This window comes from Carlito syrichta, unplaced genomic scaffold (assembly GCF_000164805.1).
Source record: "Carlito syrichta isolate Samal-C Ts95f unplaced genomic scaffold, Tarsius_syrichta-2.0.1 Scaffold117959, whole genome shotgun sequence".
Lineage (NCBI taxonomy): Eukaryota > Metazoa > Chordata > Mammalia > Primates > Tarsiidae > Carlito > Carlito syrichta.
In genome coordinates this window covers 28,972-54,201 of record NW_007062055.1, presented here as the reverse complement: position 1 = coordinate 54,201, position 25,230 = coordinate 28,972, and the positions used below count along the sequence as shown (strand labels likewise).

At 60.7% G+C, this 25,230-nt stretch overlaps 1 protein-coding gene across 1 annotated transcript in view; it reads right to left on the bottom strand.

Annotated features, from left to right (window-relative positions):
* Positions 1 to 25,230, bottom strand: part of WNT7A (Wnt family member 7A) — a gene marked incomplete at its 5' end in the record, with an annotated part of 50,758 nt that overhangs the window by 833 nt on the left and 24,695 nt on the right. The window contains 2 exon segments of the mRNA XM_021707439.1: positions 1 to 31; positions 22,627 to 22,656. The exon segment at positions 1 to 31 is cut by the window's left edge and continues 833 nt beyond it. Coding sequence (XP_021563114.1) covers positions 1 to 31; positions 22,627 to 22,656 — 61 coding nt within the window.

Sequence of the window (25,230 nt, the reverse complement as noted above, 5' to 3'; positions counted from 1 at the left end):
GGCCGGGCGAGGCGTCCTTCGCCTGGCACCGCTCGCCGCCTTGCCTCGCGGCTCCGGGCAGCCCCCGGGTGGGCGCTGAGGCCCGCCCGGCCCAGCCCAGTCCGGGCCTCACACGGGTTCTCTTCCGCCGTGCCGGTGTACCGCGGTATTTTAGAGCCGGGAGGGTTCGTGGGAAAAGACAGACGTCCAGGTTTTCTTGGAAAGCAAGGAGCATCTGGCAACACAAAGGTGGTCGTCAAATACGTAATAGCTGGTGCAGCTGGACACTGACCTACTGGCCTAGAAGCGGGCTCCCAAAGCCAATGTGACCGCCCCCCTGTGTGCTGGCCCACTGCCGCTGGAGCTACACCAGCCGCTACCTAATTCGCAGGTTCGCATCCCTCAGTTTGCTGCGGTCCTCACCACCCCCTGCTGCCTCCCTGACTTCGAGCTGTGGTTTCCCAGGGGTCATCTGTTTTGATCATTTAAGATACCTGCTAGGCCCCTGTGACCATCTGAGTCTGGGAACCTTGGTTCTGATGGACCCTTCCCTGGCAGCTTTCCCCAGCTGTCCGGGTCGGATGCTGAACCCCTTCTTCTGAGTCTCCAATACCCCCCGGGTCTCCATCATCATAGCATGAGAGGCAGCATTGTGCAGTAGGTCAAAAGCACTGATTCTGGACCTGGGGCTGAAATCCTGGATCTAGCACGAACGTGTGTCCTTAGGCAAGCCATTCCCGTCCTCTGTGGCGCAGTTTCCTCACGTGTGGAAAGGGGATAACAACGGAATCACAGAATGTCAGGTTTATAATCGTGGCAATCGCAATCATTAATAATTGCCATCGCACAGCGAAATGCTACACAGCAACAAGAAAGAATGAGTGACTAACACACTCAGAAAAAAGAGGGGCTCGCTAAGAGGTCACGTTGAGTGAAAGCTGTTGGACACAAAAGAGAACATACTTTATGGTCCCCTCGGCACGGAGTCCAAAAATTGACAAGACTGGCTGGTATTGTAAACGTCACACATACAGACCACGCACCGGGGTTGGCCCAGGAGCCGTGTTTTGCTGACCCCTCATTTAAAATGTCTCGGCAATAAAAGAAGGCGACATTTCACCAGGCGCGCCATAGTGCAGGAAATTTAGGTTGTTTTCAGAGTACTTAAACCAGGCTGCCATCTCTCTCTCTCTCCTCCCTCCCTTTCTCCTTTTCTCAACTGTAAGTAGCATGGAAGGAAATGTCTTGGGAACCAACGCTTCTCTTCCTTCCTCCACCCTCCAGCCTGAGTTCATCCTCACGGACACCTGAGCGCCTACTGTGTACCAGGATGGAAAACACTGCCGAGCGCAGGTGGTGGGGCAAGAGTGAGAGGACGCATCCATAGCCCTTCAGGTTGCCAAGCTGCCTGTGCCCGGTATATCACGAGAGGACAAACGAATGCCTGAGAGGCCGGACACGGATTAGCCCCCTGCACACACACCGGGCCGTGCTTGTATGCACATCTTGCTTAATTCCCAGAAGTCTGTGTGACTGTGATTCCACGTGGCAGGAAAACCCGAGGCTCGGCTCAGCCCCGGAGCTGGCCTCTGAGGCATCCGGAGGCTAGGGACTCCGACGAAGGGGCGTGGGTGCCGTGCTCGTGGGCCGCGGACAGCTGTGTGGCCTGAGACTTGTCACACTCCCTCTCTGAGCCTTGGATTCCCAGCTCAAACGTGGCGTGAAGACAACGCCACCTTTTCTGATAAAAGTCAGGGCACTGGAGCAGCCTCGGACCCTCAACAAACAGTCACTAGTCTTGCTTCTGGCCCTGGGCCTGTTGGGGGCGCGGGGGACACAGAGGTGACAAGGGAAGGCCCCACCTCCAGGGACAGGTCCGTGTTCAGGGTCCTCCCAGCCCTGAGAGCTCTGCTTCCGGGAGAGGTGAGCAGAATCACGAGGCAGTGGCGAGGGGGCGGAGGGGCATGCTGCCACCTCGGTCTCTGCAATCAGCTGGGCCAACGAGGCCACAGGCAGCCACAGCATTCAGGGACAAGATGTGTTGGCTGAACCCCAGAGAACCTCTGGCTTGGCACACCCACAACCCCGCACGGGCGGCGGGCATCGGAGGAGCGGCCTCCCAGATCACAGATACCCCTTTGGTTGCTGGGGAGGAGACAGTCCCCCAGGGCCCAGCCTGCCTCTCGGCCTTGGCTGAGAAAGCAAGGGTGCCAGGAGCGAGGGTGCCCGCAGGGGCAGGGTGAGGCGTTTCAGAGGCACCAGGGTCTGGCTGGTTGAGACTGCATCCCAGGCGGAGACTTCAGCACAAAGATGCCTGGGGGACGTTCAAAATGGATTCCGATAATACCAAGTGCTGGCGAGGAGGCAGGACGCCTGAGCCACTCAGACGCCGCTGGGGCGTGCACAGACAGCACAGGTATGTGGGAATTCTGTTTTGCAGTCCCCGAATAAAGCTGAAGGTGCACAGACCTATGACGCAGACCCTCCACTTCCAAGATCGACACCCGAGAGAATGCAGGGTTAAGACTGTCCGCAGCAGCGACGCTCGCTGTCGCTCTGAACTGGGAGCCACCCAGGCGGCCGCCCTCGGTGAGTGGGCGAGAGACGGCGTGTGCGGTCAGCAGAACACTGCAGGGCTGTGTCGATGAACTGCCACAGCGAGCCATTCGGACAGGGACCAGCCTCGGAAATACGTGGGGGAGGGAGTGAAGCATCAAGCTCCATGGCAGGCAGCCTGGATTACATTGCTTCAGACTGCATCCACGGGGAGACGGTGGGATGCCGTGGAAAGAGACGAGGGTCACGGGTGTCAAGATGGGGTGTCCCCTGCGCAGAGGGCTGGGGAGGCTGGGGACGGCCAGGCCGCCCAGCGTCTTCTGGGGTCCCGGCAATGGTCTGTCCCGTGGTATGGTAATAGTGACATGGAACATGCTTTGTAATGATCTGTGTAAACGAACATGGATGTTCTATGTACTTTTTCTGCACATAAGTGATATCTCACAGTTTCTAAAGATGCAATGGCTACAGTGTCCAATAAGCACACGAAAAGATGCTCAGAGTCATCGGTCATCAGGGAGATGCAAATTAAGACCACAATGCTTCACACCCCCTAGGAAGCTAAAATTAAAAACACAGACAATAACAAGTGTTGGCGAGGATGTGAAGAGCCTTCAGGCACTGCTGGTGGGAATGCAAAATGGTGCAGCCACTTGGGAAGACAGTCTGGCAGTTCCTCAAAACGTTAAAAGTCACGTTATCATAGGGTCTGACGGTCCCACTCCTAGGTGTACCCCCGAGAGAAGTGAAAACACACGTCCACAAAAGCCTTGTCTATGAACGTTCATAGCAGCATTAGTCACACTAGCTAGCAAGCGGGAGGAAAAAACCCCAAACATCCATCAACCGATTCGAGTATGCGCATACAGTGGAATATTGTTCAGCCACAAAAAAGGAACGGACACAATAGCATAGCCAGGACCTCGAACACGTTTCACTCAGTGAAATCAGCCAGTCACAAAGGCCCTCATAGCGTTTGGTTCCATGTAGATGCAACACCTAGAGAAAGCGAATCTATAAAGACGCACGGGGATTGGCAGTTGCCTGGAGCCGGACGAGGGGAAGTGCAATGTGACAGCCCAAGGGGCAGGTTTCTTTCTGAGGCCATGGAAATACATTGCAACAGATTCTGTGATGGCTGCACGCATCCGCAGACGTCTTAAGAGGCACTAAACAGCACACTCTAAGTGGCGGCATCGTGTAGTATGTGAATCACACCGTGATCAAGCTGTCGTATTAAAAGGGGCAGTGGGAAGCTCCTGGAAGGTTTCTGTGAGAAAGCCAGCGCGAGTGCACACTTCCCAGACTGTGGGACCCAACGCGACCACGGTGCGGGCCCGGGCAGGGGGTCCAGCGCCAGAGGCGTCGCCTGGGTCTCAGGTGGGGCTCCCTGCCCCTCCTGTCCCCACACTCCCCTGCACGAGGCTGCCCACTCCTCCTGTGTCCACCGATGGCCTGAGGCCATGGTGGCACTGAATGGGCCCCTAATCAGGTGGCATCCAGCCCACCAGCCCTGCAGACGCTGCAGTTTGAGAGCCTCGGTGACCGCATTCTGTCTGCATTAAGCCAGTATAATCGCAGCTGCCCTGGACAGGGCTGGTCACCCAGACGGGCACCCAGCCCTCTCCCCGAGGCCGGGGGCCGCAGCACAGGAAGCGTGCCAGGGACGGAGCTGCGTGCTCGGCACCCCCGCCTCCACCCAGCTTTGGAGCTGCCCCGGGGGGCCTCCGAGCCCCCTTTCCACTTGAAGAGTGTGGGTTCTGTGGGCTTACAGGCCCTAGGAGGACACGACCCATGTACCTTGCCGTGCCTGGCACACAGCAGGTGCTCAGAAAATGCCCAAGGGTCACTCCCCAACTGGGTGCATTCAAACTACCCCGCAGCTGGTACGCCGCAGGCCTGAGCAGGTGCCAGTCAGGGTCACTGAGGCTCAGCCAGGCCGGCCGGGCATCAGCTCTGCGTTGCCTGGTGGACACTAGGCCCGGAGGACCCATGGGAGAGGAAGGGGACAATTGGGAGGCTTGGGGCAGCTGAGGGAACGTCAACGCTTTACATCAGTGTCTGTGCCACCAGGCCCCAGGTTAAAGACCAGTGGCATGCGACTGCTGGGATTCACCATTTTACCACCCTGCAACGCCAAGATTTCACCCTGCAACAGGAAAATAAACCAGAAAACAAACCTGGGACTCTGGTGTCTGGCCTCGGCAGCCCCTTCCGGAGGGCTCTGGCTGGGGGAAGGCACCGGCAGGAAATCGGAGGGCGGAGGAAAGTTCTGGGAGTCACTCCCCGTGCCCACTCCCGGCCGGGCCCCTCGGGGTGGCGCATTCTGCGATCACAGGTCACAGCTCCTGCGGCAAGTTCTCTCTGTGCAGCCTTCCTGGATTCCAGCAGCTCAGCCCCCCACCCTCCGGGCCTAGGGACGAACAGCTCCCAGCACAGCCAGCCACAGGGCGCCGCACCACCCCTGGGGCTCCTTTCACTGGGTCCTGTCTTATTAGCAATCTCTTCTTTCTTAACAGCTTTGTCGTGGTCCAACTCACATGCCGTGCAACTCACCTCTCTAAGATGTACAATCCAATGATTCCAGTACATTCACAGCACTGTGCTAACTTTCAGACATTTCCATCACCCCAAAAAGCAGCCCTGTACCCTGAGAGTCACTTCCCATCCCCGCCCCTTTCTGGTCCTAGGCAGCCGCTAGCCCTCTTTCTGTCTTCATGGATGGACAGTCCACACAGCACATGCCTCTTGCGTGTCTAGCCCCCTTCACTCAGCATGGTCTTTGAGCTCCATCTATGCTGCAGCACGTGCGAGAACCATCTTTCTTTTCATGACTGGACAATATTTCACGGTGTGGGCCTGCCGTGTTTTGCCCACTCCATCAGTTGCTGGACAGCTGTCTCTTTGTAACTTCCCCTTAATTTCCTGGGCTGAATGTGCCCGTTGCACCTGGCCACGACCACCGGGGCCCACGTGGCCCCTCCGTGGCAAGGCCAAGCACGAGCCCACGCTCCGTCCACAGCGACTGTCTCCTCTTGAGCCCGCTCGCCCTTTCTGCGCCTCTTGGCTCTGCACCTGTGGTTCCTCGTCAGGAGGGCCAGTCGTGACCACCATCACGGACAGTGACCCAACAATCCCGCCACGGAACCTGTGCCCTGTGGGGGATGCTTGCGCTGGTGCCACGTGACAAAGAGTCCCACGGAAGCATTATCCGGACTATCCAAGGGCCAGAAAGAATCGGAAGGCCCGCCGGTGGGGACTAATAAACGATGGCCATCTTTAAGCCAGAGTGCTCTCTAGGAAGAGGCGGCCGCTCCACACTAGGTGGCCGGGCCATCTGCAAAGTACATGGGTAAGAGAACAAAGCCAGGTGCAGAAAGGTTAGCAGAGTGCAAACTTGTCTGTGTGGGAAATCAAAGGCCTGTCCGCGCGTGCTTGACAGAGCCCAGGTGATCTCTGCAATCATACACGGGAAGCTGGTGAGAGCAGCTGCCTCTGGGGAGGGCACCTCTGCAGGGGCCTGGGTGGGCGGGCAGGGGTCTTGTTTCTCCTGGGATTGTCTTTTGTACCTGTCGCCTATTCTGTTATGTTGGGGGGGGAAATCACCTCCTCCATAAAGCCTTCCCTGACTGTCAGGGTAGACAGCGACTCCCTCGTGGTTTCCATGGCTGTCCCCTGGGCACCGGGATGACCCGCCTAAATGTCCGCAGGCTCCTTTGGGCCAGTAGCTCTTTGTGGTGGACACAGAGACAGAGCACTCCAAGGGCTTTCAAGGGAGGGCTTGCTTCACAGCTACAGAGAGTGGTATTCTGGCAAAACCGGCTCTCGAGAGAGAGAGAGACAGAGAGAGAAAAAGCAAGCAAGCAGTGTTTTTCAATCTCCGTGGGTAAGTGAGATGCTCCCACAGCGTCTTACTACACCAGCAGCTTCACAATTGACTGGCAAACCCCTGAATATTTAGCATGGGGTCTGGCCCGCCAAAGGATAGGCCGCAGCTCACCCCCGACCCGGGAGCGCGGCTGGCACGCAGCCTCCAGCCGCCACATCTGCCAGGATCCCTGGTGGCCGGCACCTGGGGACCGAGAGAGGCCGGGGTGGAAGGGCCTGGCACGCCAGCCCGAGTGGGGGCGCGGCGGGGCAGGACCTGCCGGAGGTTCCCTGGAGGCTTCGCTGACCCAGAATCCAGACTCCGCCCAGAATCAGCCCAGCCGCGCTACTCCGTTCCCTCCACAAACCCCGATAAACAGCGGGGACCTGAAACTCCCCTTGGCTCCTGCTTCCAGAGGGCCCCACCTGCCACTGCTCCGGCCCGGGCCAGGTCCTCCCACCGCATCCCAGCCTTGGCCAGGGAAAGCCCATCCTGCCCGGGGAAAGGGCCCAGGGGTGCCTGCCCGTGCACGCCCTCGCTCCCCCCTCCTTTCCCAGGGGGCATCGACCTTGCGCCTTCAGCGTCGCCCCTGCTAGGGCACTCCCGGAAGGACGGAGGCTCGCACAGACGCTGTCCCTGCCTTCCCTGGGCGTCCAGTCCCCGCCTCCCTGGCCCCACAGCCCCTGCCGCCTCTGAGCTCGCGTCTCCAGCCGAAAGTAGCAGGGCATCGATGCCTCCGCAGATCTGACTTTAGACGGGCGAGTGCTGTGAGGGACGGGAGGCGGAGAGGACCTGCACGGGGAGCAGCTGCGCTGGGTGCAGCCCGGGGACGCCGCCCCCAGGAGGCCAGGGCCTGAGCCAGGAGCCGGGTAACAGGAGGGGCCAGTTAGAGTCAGTCACAGTCACGGGGATGGGCCACGGGGCTTCGGACCAGGGAACAGAGAGGCAGAATGGAAAGGTGGAGAAGGCTGAGCCAGAGGGAGGGAACTGAGGACGTGGCGAGGGTAGTCCCGGCACAGCGAGCGGCTGGGGAAGGCGTGTCTGGGGCAGAAGGGCTCTGGTGCTACCGCACTCTGGCTCCCGTCAGCTCAGACGCCCACACAGGGTCCCCTGAGTGGAGACCCAGGCAGGATTCAGTCCCTTCCCCAGGCTGAAACGTGAGGCTGAAGCCAGCCAGAGGAGGGGTAGACACCAACAACTTTTGATGTTTTAAAACAACGGGTGGCGAACGCATGGGATGGGAGAGAACAGACAGATGGGAAGCCTCAGTGGATCAAAGTTCAACGTGAGCTGAAAGGCCACTAAAAAGCCAGCTCTGAGGCTGTGGTAACTAAGGCCTGGTGCCCACAGTAAAGGAAGGGACGGTCCAGCTACACGGTTTCCAGCGCTGAGCTGATGGACAGACACAGAGCACGTCTGGAGGAGGGCCTGGGGCGCCCACACCGAAAGAGCTGGGGTCCCCGGTCACTGGCCTGCAGGCTCTGCAGCCTGTCCCGGGAGAAGGCGAGCAGGGGGCACCACGTGACCAGAAGGCAGAGCTGGTGCCCAGTGGCTGGGGGCGTCACAGGGCAGCAGACGCCCGCTCGGTGAGAAGCCAGCCTCCCCCACCAAGCTCACCAGGGCTTAAGGGAGCTGTCAGCAGGTGGTGAGCTGCCTGTCCTGGAACGTGTGCAAGCAGGAGCCGGGGTCTGCAGAGGAGATTCCCGCACTGGGCTGGGTCGGGCTGGCACCCAGACCCTTCTCTGTCCCCCAGCCATGCCCCAAACCTGTCTGAAGCAGCAGGAAGGATTTTCTGCACCGCTGGAGGGCGAAGAATCAATCTTTCTGACAGGCCCCCCAGGAAGCGCCAACAATGTACCAAGAGCTGCCCAGAGCCCAGCATTACTCAGGGTGGGGCTCTCGGCCAGGGAGGGGCCGGGGGAAACTTGGCTCCGGAAATTCCTTGACTCCGAATGCCAAACAGATACCATCAAAGCCAGCCTCCTGGGCCCGTCCCAGACCCTCAGGGCCGCCCAGAGGAGCTGGGGGTGGCCTCCCTGGGGGAAGGAAGGGACCCCGAGGGGAGGGAGGCCAGACAGAGACCTCGGGCTCCCACACAGCCCGTGCTGCACGGCGCTCCTGTGACCGGGCGGGGCTGTCGCCGTCCAGCGCATTCTGAGGGGCCTCCAAGCCGAAGACCCTGACGCTGCCTCCCGGTGCCGAGCACCACTGCCCCACCCCCTACCACCGCAGGCACCATCCAGAAGAGACCTCCCACCTCCCGGGAGGAATGCGTTCTCGCCCAGCCCAGCCCAGCCCTTCCAGGCTCTCCCTCCACAGGGCCACCTCCTCCCCAGAGGGTCCTGCCCCGGCCCCACCCAGCCCAGCACCTGACCTCTTATCTCTGCCTTGTTTTCCAGCAAGCCGTGCGTGGCCTTGGAGCTCAGCAAAGGCTGACTCCACAGCGAATCTTTCTCCAGCTCCCAAAGCTGAAGTGGCCTGGCCAGTCACTGCCAAGGACGGGGGACGTGGTTAGGGCCCATCAGAGCAAGTCCTGTGGGCTCTGTGAACAGCAGCTAAGAGCTGTTGGTCATTTTCCACCAGATAGGAACAGGATGGAACGCAGGAGTCAGCACTGGGGACAGACACCTTGCAACTGTGTGGGGCTGAGTTTGGCACCGACTGAGACACAGAGAGGATGTGAAGGGTGCATGCACATGGCTCCTGGAAATGTCATTTGCATCCTGGATCAAGCCAGACCTGAATGCGTTGACTCGAAGTCATCATTTCCATGGACGAATGAATTCCCTTTGTTCTCAAGCAAGTTTGAGCTGGGCTTCAGTCCACGACGGCGTAAGGCATCCTATTGGGTACAGAAGTCATGTGTGGTGGAGATACCCATAGAGAGCAGATAGCCAGTCCCTAGCCGATGGGTTCTAAGTCTCACAAGGCATGGAGCAAGCCGGGAGCCAAGGACTGGAATGCCCTGCAGAAGGCGGGACCCCGAGGGCTGGAGACTGAGGCTCTGGGTCACCCGGGCACCCGCTGCTTTCTCCACTCCAACCCCCTCTGGGGCTGGCCAACCCGGCTGCTCTGCAGGGCCGGTCAGGTCCAGGCCACTTGCACCCCAGGCTATCAGGAGTGGCCCAGGCTGTCCGGATCAGTCCCTCCGGGGCAGCGCCGTGTGGCGGACGGAGGCCGCAGAAGAGCGGGCACCGGCAGCAGGGCTGGGAAGGCCAAGAACCTTGATTCAAATCCCACCTCGTCCGCCCCACGCTAGTGAGGGCAGAAGCGGCCCAAGAGAAGAGGGCGAGCTTTCCGGCTCTTCGTTTCCTCGTGGCCGCCCGCCTGCCTCTGCCCACATGGGCTGGAAACACCAGCCATCGCCCGATCGGAAGAGCGACCTGGGAGCGCGACCCCTTGCTTCTGCCTGCGGATGCCGCGGGGCAAGAGCGTGGTTCGCGAGCTCAGGCAGCCATCCTGTGGCCCGCGGGCAAGAGGACCAGATGCTGACGTGAAGGGACTGCTGGCCCTGCGCCACCAGCCAAGGGACGCGCTTCCGCCATCCTGCGTGGGATGGACGCTGCCCCCTCCCCCTACCCATCCTGCGTGGGATGGACGCTGCCCGCTGCCCCCTCCCCCTACCCGAGGGGCTGACCGTGCCCCTTCACCTCCAAGCTCCTTGCCCTCCAGCTTCTGGTCAGTCCGGTTACGGAGGTCCCGCAGGTGCCAGAGGGCAGGTGGAGAGAGACGCTGGGACTGTCTGCAGGCCACATGGCGGCGGTGATGACCTCTTCCCTGGAGCCTCAGCCCATGCTGGGTGTTTCCTCTCCCCGTCACACCTTCTCCACCGCCACTGCCTCCAGGCCCCCGGGCCTCCAGAGCTCCGGCCACTGCCAGCCCAGGTGCTGCAGGACCCTCTGAGGACCGCCCGAGTCCTGCCCACACCCCGTTAGTAAGCTTGCCCTTCTGACATCACCCCTGACTGTGCCGTCCGTCAGACCCTGGCTGGGACACTGGGTCCATCGGCCACCGCCGTTTTCTCTCCAGCCCACACCGGGGGGTGGCAGCCTCAGAACGACATGGCCAGAAGCACAGTGCCCGGGCAGAGGAGGCTCCCGGGGGCATGGCGGCCGGGACCGTGACCGTCCAGTGACTTGAGACACAGCGGGCAGTTCTTGTGCTGGACTCAGGATGAGAGTGGGGACCGCTTCTCAGCATCAGGCTCCACACCGGCTTCGCGTGCCAGCCGCTCTGTGTCCTCACACGCCTGTGTGGGTACCTGTCCCTCCCACCGGACCGTGAGTGCCACGGGGCAGGAACCACGCGCCCCTCTGACAAGAGCCGCTGCCCGTCGGTCAGCTGGGCTTCAAGAGTGGAACAACGAATCCCCAAAGCAACCTCAGGAGGCAGATCTACGACCGTCACCCCATTCTACAGAGGAGGAAGCCGGGGTGCCACAGAGCCACAGTGCTGGCCACAGGCACACAGCCAGAAGAGCTGGAACTGTGGCTCTAGGGCTCCATGGCGCCGCTGGACAGAAAGAGGGCGGGTAGGCCGAGATGGCTGCGCCCCCCAGCCACGGTCGCCCGGGCCGCCGTGCATGGTGGACACTTGCGCTCCACTGAGACCCCTCCGTTGGACCAGGCACGGGCTCCCCAGGGGCCGGGCCTGTGGCAGTTGAGGGCCAGCAGCTGCGTCTTCCCTGGGGAACCCCTTCCCTGATGGGAGTCACCTCTCGCAAGGCCACACGCCTTCCCAGAAGTCCCAGCAGACGACTTCTGCTGGGTGCCGGGACCCAGGCCCCGTCCCCCGCCCCCTCGGGGGAGCCCAGCTCCGTGTTTCTCAGGGGGCCAGCCGGAGCCTCCGTCGCAAGCCAGGCCACCTCCTCTCCCGGCCCAGGGCTGCATCCTCACTTCCCGGCAGGTGCATGTCTCCAGACCCCTGCTTGGGACACACCCTGCTGGCAGAGGCCCACCGCGGGTCCCTGTCCCGGGGCAGGATGGCATGCCGTGGGCGGACGGCTTGGCCCCGGGCGCTGACGGGTGGGGATGCCCGCCAGGAGGGCCTCCAGGGCCTGGCCCAGAGCCGCCGGCAAGGGCTTCTCTCCCGCTCCTCCTCCTGCCCCAGGGCTCCTTCTGTCAGCCCTCTTCCCGCTCCTCTGCCCCTCAGGCTTCTCCCGCCAACCCCCCCACCATCCACCCCCTCCAGCTCCTCTGGCTCCGCCCCAGGCTTCTTTCCCCCCGCCCCCCCACTCCTCCTCCTGGTAGATTTGTCATGAACAGAAGCCGAATTCCACCCGGCTGCAGCTGTCTTCCTCTGGGCAACTCAGATGAAAGAGGGGAAAAGTCGCTTTTTCTCCGGCAAACACTTGGAGTATTTTCTTTTGGGTGCATTCTTTAAATCAAACTGAACGCAGTGACTTCAAGCAAACGTTCCTGCCCCACTTGGTGGGGATGGCAGGGAGAAGCCGCATTCCAGGGACAGGGCCTGGAATGCAGCCGGGTAGCCTGAGTGCCCCAGGGGCCACTGGAACCGCGGTTCGACCCAAACCAGGGCTGGGGCTCCTGGCCTGGACCCCGGGCCTCTGACATCCTGCGCTTGCCAGGTTATGGAGCACACCCACCCTGACCAGCCTGGGCGCCTGCCACGGCCACACCCCCACGTGATCCCCCCCACATGACCCCACACAGGCACCACAGACACTGTCATACATGTTGCCACAAACTTGAAGCACACGCTCTCACACGCGTGTGCACACTTGCACGTCCCTCGATTGCCCCCAGCCCACACGCAGGCGCCCACCCCGTGCCATCCACCCCACACAGCACACGCTCCCACAGCCCCTCCCTCGCAGGGTCCCGCCACCGCCTCCTCACACCCTCTCCGAGGTGAAGGCCTCGCGGATGGCGGGCCAACAGGCAGACCCGCTGCATGCTGGCCGGGGCCCGGGCCGGGCCTCGCCTCAATCTTGCTCTGCCGGACCCTGGAGCTGACACCAGCCCTCCCGCCACAGGCATTTAAGATAGCAAACCCATTTCCGAGGCTGAGCAGCCGAGCACCACAGGGTGCAGCCTTCGCCCCGGCCTCTCTCCCAGACGCGCTCCGCCCCCTCTCCGAGCTCTCCCCAGGCCCAGCGGCCTCCAGGGGCTCTGTCCTAGGGCCCAGGTGGGGGGGAAATGTGGCCTGCGGCCTGGAGCGCGGCGGCTGGGGAACCCTAACTCCAGCACGCGGTGCCGGGAGGCCCGTGGGAGGGGCATGAAGCCACCAAACCCACACGTTCCTCCGAACAGCTGGAGCCTGGCATTCGTTCTTTCACTCTCACTCACTCATTCATTTTTCTGCCACACGCCAACTTCATCCCTGCCCTGAGCCAGGCTGGGAGGGGAGAGGCCGGGCAAGGGGAAAGAGGCCAGCACTGTCACGCCGGCCGGGGCTCTGGAGGGAGGCACAAGCCTGACCCTCCCGCAGCCTCAGCCCCCGAGGTCCCCTTCCCGCGTGGACTGGAAGTGTCGGCAAGATAGCCGGAGACAGCCACAGCAGACAGGGTGTCGGGCGGCACGGAGCAAGTGTTCGTCTGGCTCGGGTGACGACGGGACGCAGCTTGAACTTCGTATCGATTCGAGAGGCACGCTGAAGGACGTGTGGGCAACCAACAGGATCCTGGGATGCACCCGAAACCCTGGCAGCTGTGCGGCGCTGGGGTGGAGAGGAAACACGGCTGCGGGCTGTGGCCCCTGGCGGGGGCTGTCGAGCTGGGGCTTGGGTGCGTGCGTCCAGGGTGCTGTTCTCTCTGCCGGTCCTCCAGACGTCTGTCCATGGCCTCTTGGACCTCGTCTCCTGTCCCCTGGCTCACTCCTGCGGCCACAGTGGGCATGCACCTGCCTCAGGGCCTCTGCCGTCCTCTGTCCAGGGCACTTCTCCCCACTGCCTACGCGGCTCCCTCCCTCATTCCTGGGCTTTGCGCAAACTCGCACTTCCAGTGGTTCTCCCTGACCCCCACCCTGCCCTGGTTTGCTCTGCGCCCTTGCGGGGACAGCATCTGACAAAGCACTGTTTTACGTGTTGGGCTGCTGGCGTGTCCCACTAGAATGCAAACTGCCCAGGGGCAGGGACCTGGTTGGTGCATCCCCCAGGGGACTGCTGGTCCCTAGGCCAGTGCCGGCAACCTGGCTGGTGCTCGGGAAATACTTGCTGAGTGAGTGACTGGAAGCAGGGACAGGGGAGCTGCCTGGAGTGAGAAGCTGGGGACGTGGCCCTCCCGAGCGGAGACGGGGCCTTGAGGAGGAGCCGGCGAGCCAGAAAGGGAGGAAAGGGCAAGCTGGGCAGAGGGAACAGCATGAGCAAAGGCCAAGTCGGGAGTGGGCAGGGAGCAGTCACGAAGCCAGAGCCTGGTGGGGAGCCAGGCCCAGAGGCCCATGGAGTCTTTGTCCTCAGTTCCAATCGGGGCAGAGGGGTGCGTGTCTGACAGCATCTGGGCGGCTCCCTGGGGTCACCGCCCGGAGGACAGGCAGGAAGACCTGAGCTGGAGGGACAGACAGGGACGCACGCAGAAACCAGAGAGAAGGCCCTGGAAGCCCCCCTTGGTGGGGAATCGACTGCGAAAGCTGATGAGGGCCAAGCCCGCACCCACAGCACCTGCTGGCTCGCACGGCCCTGGCCAGCCCCTCAGGGACACGGACCCAGGGGCCAGGGTGTGGCCCTCTCCATCAGCCCAGGCCCTCGGCTTGGCCAGAGCCCTGGGTTCTTTTTTTCAGGGACCACCCGAAGATCCTGGGCTTCCCAGATGGGGGGGGCTCAGCCCAGGGCAGCGCGACGCTCAGACTAGAAACGCACAACCACGAGTGTGTCCATGAGCGCTCATGGCAGCGTTATTCACAGCAACCAAAAGGCGGAACCACGCAAATGTCCGTCGATGGAGAAGCACAGTGTGGCCTGTCCATACGACGGAATACCATCCAGCCCTAAACAGGAAGGGAGCGCTGACACATGCCACAATGTGGACGGGCCTTGGAAACATCACGCTCAGTGAAAGACGCCAGACACAAGAGGCCACACAGTGTCTGATTCTGCTTACATGAAACACCCAGAACAGGCAAATCCATGGCCGTGAAAAGCAGGTCAGTGGTTGCCAGGCCATGGGGAGAGGGGAGGCATGGAATGGGCATGGGGCTTCTTTCTGGGGTGCCGAAAAGCTTTAAAACAGGCCGTGGTGACGGCTACACAACTCCGGACATTAGAAACCACCGACCTGTACACTGCACATGGGTGGATGGCATGAAATGTGAATTAGATCTCAATGAAGCTGTTGTAAAAACAAGCAGACCAGAGACCCCACTGGCCCAGCGTCCCGAGGAACTTGGCCCCACGGAACATAGCTGCCCCCACAGCAGCGGGCGTGCCTAGGCCCCCTGTGGACACGCCAGGCGCAGCCCGGCCTCCAGATGCACAGTCAGGATTTGCAGGTCTCTCTCCAGGCGACAGGGCCGCCTGCAGAATCAGAGGCACTGAGCATTGCTGATGCCTGGGCTACACCCCCAGCGGTCACGATCTCATGGGCCTAGGGTGTGGCCAGGTGCCGGATATTTTTTAAAGAGCCTAGGGTAACCCTTGCATGTGGCCAGGCGGAGCGAGCCCTGGGAATGTCTTCCATCCACTCTGTCCTTTCTGAGCCCTCCAGTGGGATCCCCTCAAGGCCGGGGCCTGTGCTGGGTGCTGGGAAGGTGAGGGCGGTTGGACAAGGTCTCTGACCTCAGGGGGTCAGAGATACAACCAGGCCAGTAAGAGTCTTCCTCCAGGGGCGCCGGGCTCAAACAAGGGCTTGTGTGCACGGCCATAGGGTAATCGAGCAGTGCAGACTTAAGACTGGAGGAGGTGACCCGTGGGTTTTGAAGGATGAAGAGGTGTTCGCCACTGGAAAAGCAAGGGAGGGCCGTCACCCGTAGCAGAAGTGTCTGGGCAAAAGCCCCGGGGCAGGAAAGAACAAAGGGGTAGATGTGAGTGCTGGACAGAAGCTTGTGGGAGCACTGACGGCCACAGGCAGGAAAGGAAGACAAGTCGGGGCCCGAAAGGAGCCCTGGATGGACTTCCCACGAGACTGCGAGTGCTGAGTGCTGGGGCCTCGTTCCCCTGGCTGAAGCCCAGCGCCCTGCAGGACACTCGTGGGCATGAGGGTGGGGGCAGTCAAACGGCAGCCTCGGAGGAAAACACCAACCTCGCTGTACCCTCGGGCCCCAGGGCCCCCACTGGCTCTCAGCTCTGCCAAACCCTTCCGTGAACACTTCCTCTCCGGGGCTCTTGGATCGCGCCAAGCCCGTGCTGCCCCGAGGCCGCTGCTGCTGCTGTTCCCTCTGCCCATCAGCACTTTGCCCTGCCTGACGTCCTCCGGCCCTTCGGGGACTTGGGTGAGCTGGCCTGTCTCTCACTGCCCGGCCCGTGTCAGCTCCAGAAGTGCAGGGCCCGGCCTGCCTCGTCCAAGAGGCCTGTGTCTCAGGAGACGCGCTGAAGAACTTCCCAGCGAACGAATGAATGAGCGAGGAACGGATTTGCCCTTGCTCGAGAGTCTAGCTGGCCACTCCTTCATGGCGGCTCTTGCGGAAGAGGCCCTGACGATCCAGGCGGAAGTGCCCAGGGCCGGGCTCTGGGGCAGGGGCACACCCCAACGGCCTCAGGGCCCCCGGGCCCCCCAGGGAATTGCCCAGGCCCCATCAAGGCCCTGCCCAGGCCGCCAGCTACCAGCGAAGCCCTTGGAGGCCCCTATCCTGGGACGGAGTTCCCCGAGGCACGAAGGACAGCCCCGGCCTTGCCCCGTTCGTGTGGGTGTCTGGGAGTTTCTACGCTGCACCGTAACCAGCCCTGGGACACTTGTGCAAGGACATCTCCTCTGAGATGTTGCTTTCCAACCCCTGGTGGAGTTGGGCTTTTTCCCCGTTGGGTGGCTGGGAAAAACACCCCTGTTAGCTCTGTCCCTCCTCAGTTCCCAGTCGAAGGTGGCGTGAGGCTGCTCCCCCTGGGTGGCATGGGTTTCTGTCCCAGCTGTGGGCTTCTGGTGTCCACCTTCCCGCCATCGCTAAGGCCCTGCTAGTCACACCCAGGCCAGCCAGTCTCTGTAGGCGTGTAAGTGGACCTGGAGGGTCCCTTGAAACCGGGTCCCACCGAAGGAACTAGAGCCTGTTACAGCAGAGGAAGAAGAAGGTTTTAGCGTCTTGACTTCAAGTCCTTGCTGGCCACCTCCTGGCTGGGTCACCCCGAGGATGTCACTTCACCTCTCTGAGGCTGGTTCTTCGATAAGAAAAGCAGAAGCTAAGAACAGCCACAAAAGCCATCTCGGGGCTGCTGTGGGGGTAACTAAGGCAGAAAACGCGAGGCACCCCACCCCTGGGGGAGCTGGAGAAGCACTTCAAGGCGACCTGGTCGGAGCTTCCAAAGTCTGGTAGGACAGTCCCGGGCAGACGGCGCCAGCTGGCTTGGGGATCTGGAGGGAGAAGTCTTGGGGCAACTCCCAACACAGGTCCCGCAGGCAGAGTGGGCTTCCCAGGAGGTAGTGAGTGCTCCAACCCCACACGGACTCAAGCCGGATTTAGGCCTGCAGCCTCTGAAACCGGAGCCACTGGCCACATGAGTGCCTGAAGTGTGGCTCGTCTAAATTGAGACGTGCTGCAAGCCTAAAGCAAACACTAAACTTCAAAGACTTCGACAGAAAAAGAGAGCACCAGGTTGCTCAGGACTTTCAACTCGATCACATGCTGAAGCGATACCACAGTAAGTCCCCTACACACGGACGAGTTCCGTTCTGAGGGTGTGTTTGTGAGTCCAATCTGTTCGCAAGTCCTACAAAGTTAGCCTAGGTGCCCAACTAACACAACCGACTCTACAGGACCAGCTACATCATTGCTGCTTTGACACTTGCTTCCAAGCATCCTGGGTTTGAAATAAAGATACTGTGCGACTGTACTCCATACTGTAGCATACAGGAAAGCGCACATGAGCACAACCTCTCATAGAGGATGCACGCCAGACACATGAACTAGCTTATGTGATTGGACACGCAAATGCACGTTCACATCTTTGACTTGAAGGTGCCTATGTAGGGAATGACCTTATTGGAGATACATTCGATTAAATGAAATACATTCTTCCTAAACTTAATGCGACCTCTCTTTACCTTTTCGCAGCACATGCTACATCACACGCGCGGCTCGTCTTCCATTTCTACTGGACGGCGCTGGTCAAAATCTCCGCTGCTCCAAGGGTGACTCTAAGACCCCAGCAGCGTCTGCGTCACTTGGGGTCAGGTCTGCTCCAGACCTACACCTGGGGTTGGAAGCTGCAGTTCCACACACTCCCCAGGTGACGTGTGCAGATGAGGTTTGAGAAGCCCTGCAGAGCCCTGGACTGGAGGTCTTGGAGGGGATCCCAGCCTCAGGTCGTGGGGAGCCCATGGCCTGAAGCCCAGCCCGGATCGTGTGAAACAGTAAGTCATCGAGGCCTCTGCCCCTGAGTCACCCACTCAGACGTCAGTGTCCTCTAAACCCCCTCGCTCACCAGGAAGCACACGCATGCTTTAAAGGGAAGATGGCAGCCCTGCAAGGGCACAGACTCTCTTGTCGAGAAAGGAGCACCATCACGGAGCACACCGTGTGTCGGCCCCGGTAACTTCTTCGAGGCTGGGAAATTGTCTTAGGAAACAAGGTAGATCGTCGTGTGTTTAAAAAACCAAACCAAACCAAAAAGCAAGCTTAACCAATCCCTCCCAAACTCTTCCTTCGTTTTCTCTCTGAAAACTTGGCCCACGAGCGCGAAAGAGCGTGAAATATAGAAGCGGTGAGCAAGTGAACCACTCAGAGGTGCCGACTTTGCCCAGGGCCTGTTTTGCGCTTGAGCTGTGAGCCATCCAGCGCTGGGAGCTGTAATTAAAATGCTGACAGCCTCCCAGCTGAGGCGGCCCGGAGGGATCAGGGCTGGGGACCCGAGGGGTGCAGGGCGGGTGGCACCTTTCCCAATGCAGATCATCCCTGAACTGGCGTCCTCCACCAGCTCCCGAGACACAGCCAAACCCCGGGCCCTCCCAGGGCGCTGCAGCCCCGACTCCTGAATGCACCTGTCTGTGACCTCGTCTCCCTGGGAGCCACACTGGCCTCTTTGCCTCCCAGCCCTTGAAACTGCTATTCCCTCTGACTCACGTTCAGCTCCCCAGATGGCTTCCTTCCAGATTTCCCGCGAAGAACTCACCTTCTCAGAGAGGCCTCTCCTGACCGCCCAACATAAAATGCCCCCTCCTGGCATTTCTGCCTTCCCATTCTGCTTTGTTTTTTCATCACAGCACTCATTACTCTCTGACAATAGGTTCTATATATATTCTATTATTTGTTTGTGGCCTGCCCTCTCCCAGAATGTCAGCTCCATAAAGGCAAGTACCATGGCTAATCCCACCGCCTAAAACAGTACCAGACACATAAATAGGTGCTTAATAAATATTTGTTGAATGAATCAATGCATGGATTTCCAAGCCTTTCTTTCAGCCGGTCTGGTGATCTCACTGGGAAAATGTCCAACTTTCCAGCAATGACCTCAGCTTTCACCCGTCCGTTCACCCAGCCATCTTCCCAAATCAGTATTCATCCGTCCGTCCAGTCGTCCACCCGTTCCCCCATTCATCCATTCACCCAGCATCCAAGCATCCAGCCAGCCCTCCGTCCATCCTTCCAGATATGATCTCTTCATCTGTTCAAATATCTGCCCATCTGCCCCTCCGTCCACCTCTCCATCCATCCACCCGTCCGTCCTGCCGCTCAGCCACCCACTCATCCAAGCCAGCCCCTGAGCGGTGAGACCGCCGACGCGCTCCGCTGCTGAATTCAGGTCACAACTTCTCCTCATCTTCATTAGCGTACAGGCCCCTCAAAGGAAGAAAGGGCGGCTCATTCATCCCGGAGTGCCAGGGCCTACCACGGAGCTGCAGCGCAGCCGGTGTCGGTGTCGGTTGCTAAATAAAGATGTCTTCCCTTTCCCCTCGTTTACTGACTCCTCATTTCCTACTGGACCGTGAGCTCCCCATTGGCAGGGGCCGTTCTTCAGTCATCTGCTGGACTCCAGAATCTTGCACTTGCCACAAAGAAGACACTCTATTACTACTTCATGAAGGGGTAAGTGAATGAACAGAGGACAGCATGCTGAGAGTAGACTCTGGAGCCAGTCTGCCTGGACTCATGTCCGCTGTGCGGCCTGGGGCGAGTCACCGAACCTCTCTCTGTGCCTCAGTTTCCTCGTCTGCAAAAGAGAGGATCGCGGCGCTTATCTCCCTGGGTCCTTATGAAAATTTTACGGACAAATACGTACAGGGCACTTGGAATAGTGCCTGGAGTAAGACAACAGCTACAATGGTGCTTGAAAAGAAAATATTCATCCACCATGGGCCCATTGGAACACATACTGAAGGCACAGAGCTAACAAGGTAGGAAGGAAGCTTCTCCTTGAGCCTGGACTGTTCCCACAGGAGGCCTTCTGTGGCAAGCACACTACCTTTTCCCAGCCACGGTGGGATCACTCTGCACACCGCCAATATCCTGTCAGGTGGTTACGTGTGCTCTGTAGAAAAATAAAACACGGCAGTGGACAGGAAGTGGTGAGACAGGCAGGAGGGCAGTTTCACAGAGACAGGAAAGTCCTCCTTGAGAGGTGGCACTTGCACAAAGACCTGAGGAGGTGAACGTCTAGGGGCAGAGCCCTCCGGCAGGGGGCATGGCGAGGGCACACCCTGGGGCAGGACTGACCCAGCGTGTACGCGAGGAAGAGTGAGGGGCCGGTGCAAGTGGGACAGACCGAGCGAAGGGAAAGGAGAAGGGAGGGGGTCCAAGGGGCCCAGGACTCAGGTCACGCAGGGCCCTGTTGGCTGCTGTGAAGACGCCAGCCTCTCCTCTGGGGGGGAGGGGAGTCCCTGCGAGGCTCGGAGCAGGCAGGGACAGTGGCTCACACCTGTAATCCCAGCACTCTGGGAGGCAGAGGCAAGAGATTTGTCTGAGCCCGGGGGTTCAAGACCAGCCTGGACAACATGGTAAGACCTCATCTGTACAATAAATCAAAAGCTTAGCTGGGCGTAGTGTGGTGGCACACACCTGTAGTTCCAGCTACTTGGAAAGCTGAGGAGGAAGGATCACCTGAGCCCAGCAGCTCGGTGGCTCAGCCCGTCATCCCACGCCTTTGGGAGGCTGAGGTGAGTGGATTGCCTGAGCCTGCGGGTTCGAGACCCACCTGGGGAACTTGGCGAGACCTCATCTCTACAATGAACCAAAAAATCAGCCAGGCGTGGTAGCGCACGCCTGTAGTTCCGGCTACTCGGAAGGCTGAGGCGGAAGGATCGCCGGGGCCCAGCAGGTCGAGGCTGCGGGGGCCAGGAGCGGCCACTGCACTCCAGTCTGGGCGACAGAGTGAGACTCCAACTCAAAAAAAAAAGGGACAGGATTTACCGTACGTTTGAGAGACTGCAGGGGGCCAAGCCAGGAAGCTGCTGTCCTCCTGCACGGAAGGCAGCTGACGGCCTGGGTCCTGGGGCCGGGGGTGCAGCTGAGATGAGGGAGCAGATCCCGGATAGAGGCCAGAGGCAGAACTGACACACTGAATGTGAAAGGGAGAGAAGAGTCAAGGTCAAGGCCAAGGTTCTGGCCTCGACCACTGGAAGGACGGAACCGACCAACTGGACCAGGCGAGAGAGAGGAAGGCGAGAGGGAGTGAGTTTGTGGGAGAAAGATCCTGGAGTCAGGGTTAGGACAGGTGAGTCCCCACGGGCCAACAGACATCCTGGAGCAGGGGGACAGGGTGGGCGGCCGGACGCACGAGGCGTCATGCGGATGGACGGTCTGGGCTGGAGGCTGTACTTCACGGACCGCTCTACCGGCCCCGCCATGTGGAGCTTCCTGGGGTCAGTGTGGCGTGGGGCCGGAAAGGACGAGGGCAGCGTCGCCCTGGGGGCGGCTGCTCAGACACGGCCGCCAGACCTGTCTCGGAGAGGGGAGGGCCGTGTGGGGTTGCAGCGGCTCGGTGTCCTGTCCCTCCCTGCCCAGTGAAGTGACGAAACTCAGTAACAGCCTGAACAGCTCCTCTTCCACAGGTCTCCCAGTGGGCCGTGCGGACAGCGCGTGGAAAAACGGAGTTTTAGAGCTAGAACCACCCTTAGCCACAGAATGGCGGGATTACAGCTTGGCTGTGGCTTCAAAGCGATGACGGCTACCACCACCGCTACGTGACGATTACGACTCATCCCGGCGTTACCATTCGCGAGGGCAGCCGCGGCTTCCTGAGCACCACAATGCACGAGAGGGTAGGACGGAGGGCTTTGGGGACGCCCTCTCGTTTCTCCTGCACAGCCCCTCTGGGAGGCACCAGCGCTCACTGTCTGCCTCCCCACAGGGACACAGGCTCAGAGAGGGCTGGCTGCCATGGTCACACAGCAAACACGTTGCTCCCCAGGGTTTCAGACACGCTCTTTCCACACCTGTGTCCTCCCCACTTCCCAGCATGGTCTGGCCAGGAGCCCCGGCCTGTCTCCTGCCGGGGACTCTCAAACCCCAGCAGAGAAAATCTCCCCGTGGACTGAGCGGTCCCAGCCAGAGCCTCAGGGGGCTAGCCTGAAAAATGGGCACAGCTACGTCACTCACCTGGAGGAGGGGTGGCAGCCTCGGCCCGGAAAGAGTGTTAACAAGAGGTCCTGCACGTTAGAAAGCATTTTCCAACGTCATATTAGGATCCTTACTATTTCAAAATACTCCCGATTCTTCCAGGTCCAAAACACACACACACACGTCTAAGAAGACCCTACACATAGGACAGGCAGAGCCTGGGCTGCAGGGGGCAGGGGCTGGCTGGGAGGCCATCCTGGCTCAGATGCTTTCTATCTAGGCGATCTTCAGCACTTAACAACTCCGCGCCTCAGTTTGTCCCAGGACAACAGGCCCTTCCCGGTGAGATCACTTACCGAGACCCTGGAACTGAGACCCTGGAATGGAGCCAGCACACAGAGTGTCAGGCCTGAGGGGGGACACAATGCCACACAGCAAGCAGCTCACACCTGCCCTCCTGGTCTGGCTGGGAGTCTGCCCCCAGCCCCGCCATGTCCTGAGGAGGCCTGAGCAGCCCGGGACTGCCCAGCTCTCCTGCCCAGGAGCCCGGGGGGCTGCTCAGGTCACAACCTGGACCTCAGCTGCCCGGCTGTGAGATGGAGCTGACAAGGACTCCGAGGGACGCCGGGCACATTGGAGGGATGATCTCCCGGAAAGCACCTAGAACCCCGCCTGGGCAGGGCGGGAGCCAGCGCTCACCACCGTGAGCCGGCTGCTCGGCTCTCTCCGTCTGCGCCTTGGAAGGCGGTGATGGAAGGAAGCCCCTTTGGCAGGCAAGGAGTCCCTCGAGGGGGACCCTGGCATGACACCGGCCTGGAGTTCTCCTCGCAGGACAGCAAGTGTTCGGGATGAGGGCGAGGGACGGCTGCCGGTTCTCGGTGCCAGCCCCTCCCGGTCCTCCGGCCACCCGGTCCTCCCTCCTCCAGGACCGCTCCGCCCCCACCCACGTCCCCCATTGCTTGGGTTCCCGCCCCCATCCTGGTAGATTCGATAACACCCGGGAGTCCCCGTCCCCCTCCTGAGGACAAGGCAGCGATTGTCCCTGGTGGGCGCCTTCTGACTTGGTCTCACCGTGGTGTAACCGAGCCCGACCTCACCTCTCAGGGCCGCGCCAGGCTGCTCCCTCCCGCCTCAGGTGGGTTTCACAGGAGCCCCCGGCTGCAGGGCAGCCACCACACTGGGAATTCCTTCCAAGAGAAGTCAGACAGCCATGAGTTGAGACCCCTCGGGCTGGCTGGAGGCTCGAGGAGGGGTGACGGGATTGCCGCCCCCCCCCCCGCCGCCAAGACCTCTGTGGGTTCCTTGACAGTGACCCCAGCACCCGAGCCCTGACTCTGCACCCATCATGCTAAGCCAGTGCCGTCCAACGGATCTTCCTGCCACCGTGGGTCTGTCCAATATGGAAGCCACGAGTCACAGGTGGCCACAGTGGACTTGTAACATGGACTGCGGTCCTGAATTTTTTATCATATTTATTTGTCATTCATCTAAACTGAAACAGCCACATGTGGCTTGTGATTGTATCAGACACGGCTCTAAGCACTTTAAATTCATGTGCTCATTTACCCCTCACGATACTCTATGGAGTTGTTGGTGACCCTGTTTTATAGATGGAGAAACAGAGGCACAGAGAGGCAAAGTAACAGGCTCAAGGCCACACAGCTAGCCAGCAGCCAAGCCAGAAGTAGGCACCAGAGCCCAGCTCACACACCACGCCAAGCACGCTACGCCAGTCCATCCCAGCGTGCATACCTGTGACGGGGAGGGTGGAGCACAGGCACTTCCGGCACCTTGGCCTGCAGACCTCTGATGGCTGTTTTCAGACATTGGTCTTGGATTTGTGCCGCTCTAAGTCACCAAGAGGGTGCCAGGTCCAGACTGGGCTCTGCAACATGCCGAGCTGAGCCTCACGAATGTCTAGAAGAGCCAGGAGGGCGCAGCAGGGGAGAGGAGCGGCTTCCCAGCCTGCCCTTCCTGGGGCTGAGCAAGCCTAGAAACTCCAGGGATTCAGGAAGTGCCCTCGTCTCGGCAGCAGGTGTGGGCCTTCCTGGGCATGCCCTGGCATCTCCTGGTCCAGTCTCACCCTGGATCCCCCCTGGCAGCCTGGGGCCGCTCACCTGCTGGGCCCACATACAGCACCCCCCCCACTGCCAAGCCCCTCCCTGGGCCTGTCCTCTCCCAGGCAGCAGATGCAGCCCAAGGACCACCACCAGGCTACACGGCGCAAGCACGCACAGTGCCTGGATAACCCCCAGACCCCAGATGACCAGAAAGCGGGGCCTGCAGGGGCTGAGGACAGCAGTCTCCCAGTTCCCCAGATCACAGGATCCGAGCATCTTAGGACCACATCTTGGGATCCCAGGAGGGCAGGATTGGGAGACTGTGGGGAGAAAAGCGTCTGAGTCCAAGGCTCCTGGGGCTGGCAGGACAGCTTGGTGGTTAAGAGCTGAGTCTGGAGCCAGGCTGCTCGGGTTCACGGTCCCAGGGCGGCAAGGGCCGGCTGTGTTGCCGTGGGCAGCTTCCGTTTTCTTCCTGGTGATGCTGTCATCACAGGGCTACTGTGGGGATCCCATGAGTACACGCGCTTCCCACGAATGCTAGAATCGCGTCTGCATTCTCCAGCAGCGAGCCTCTCCCCTCCACCTGAGCCACATGCTCCCACAAGGCCTCATCCTACTTCCTGGGAGCGAGCTTCTCACCTGAGCCGAAGCCTGCCTTCTCCCCACGTGCTTCCACCCACCCTCCCAACCATGCCCTGCCCGGTCCTTAGGGACTGAGGGACAGTGACAGCTCCCTGGGGTTGCCCCCGCCAGGCTCAGCCGCCGCAGCTCCTCCCAGACCAGTGTGTCGCGTCGCCGCCTCTGGGCTCGCCTCAGACTCCCCGTGTCCATCCCGGGCTGGGGATGGGGCAGTCTTGGCAGCCCAGAACTGGGTTTCTGGAGACGAGACCCCACGGAGCTGGGGCCATGGACATGTCCTGCCTCTGGGGGAAGGGCTGCTCCTGCCCCTGCCCCCTGTGGCCTCTCTTATCTCGCCCCCCCCTTCCCGGGAACCGTCTGCTGCTATCACCGTGGCATCACCGGAGGACCTGGCTGGGCCCCGCCCTTAGTATGTCCTCGGAGGAAACGGAAAAACGGAAACCAGCCTCACGGCCTGTCCTCAAGGGCTTCCGCTCCGCTCCCGTCTTGGCTCCCACCTCCCCTGGCCTGGCCGTCCCACAGATGCCGGCCCCCA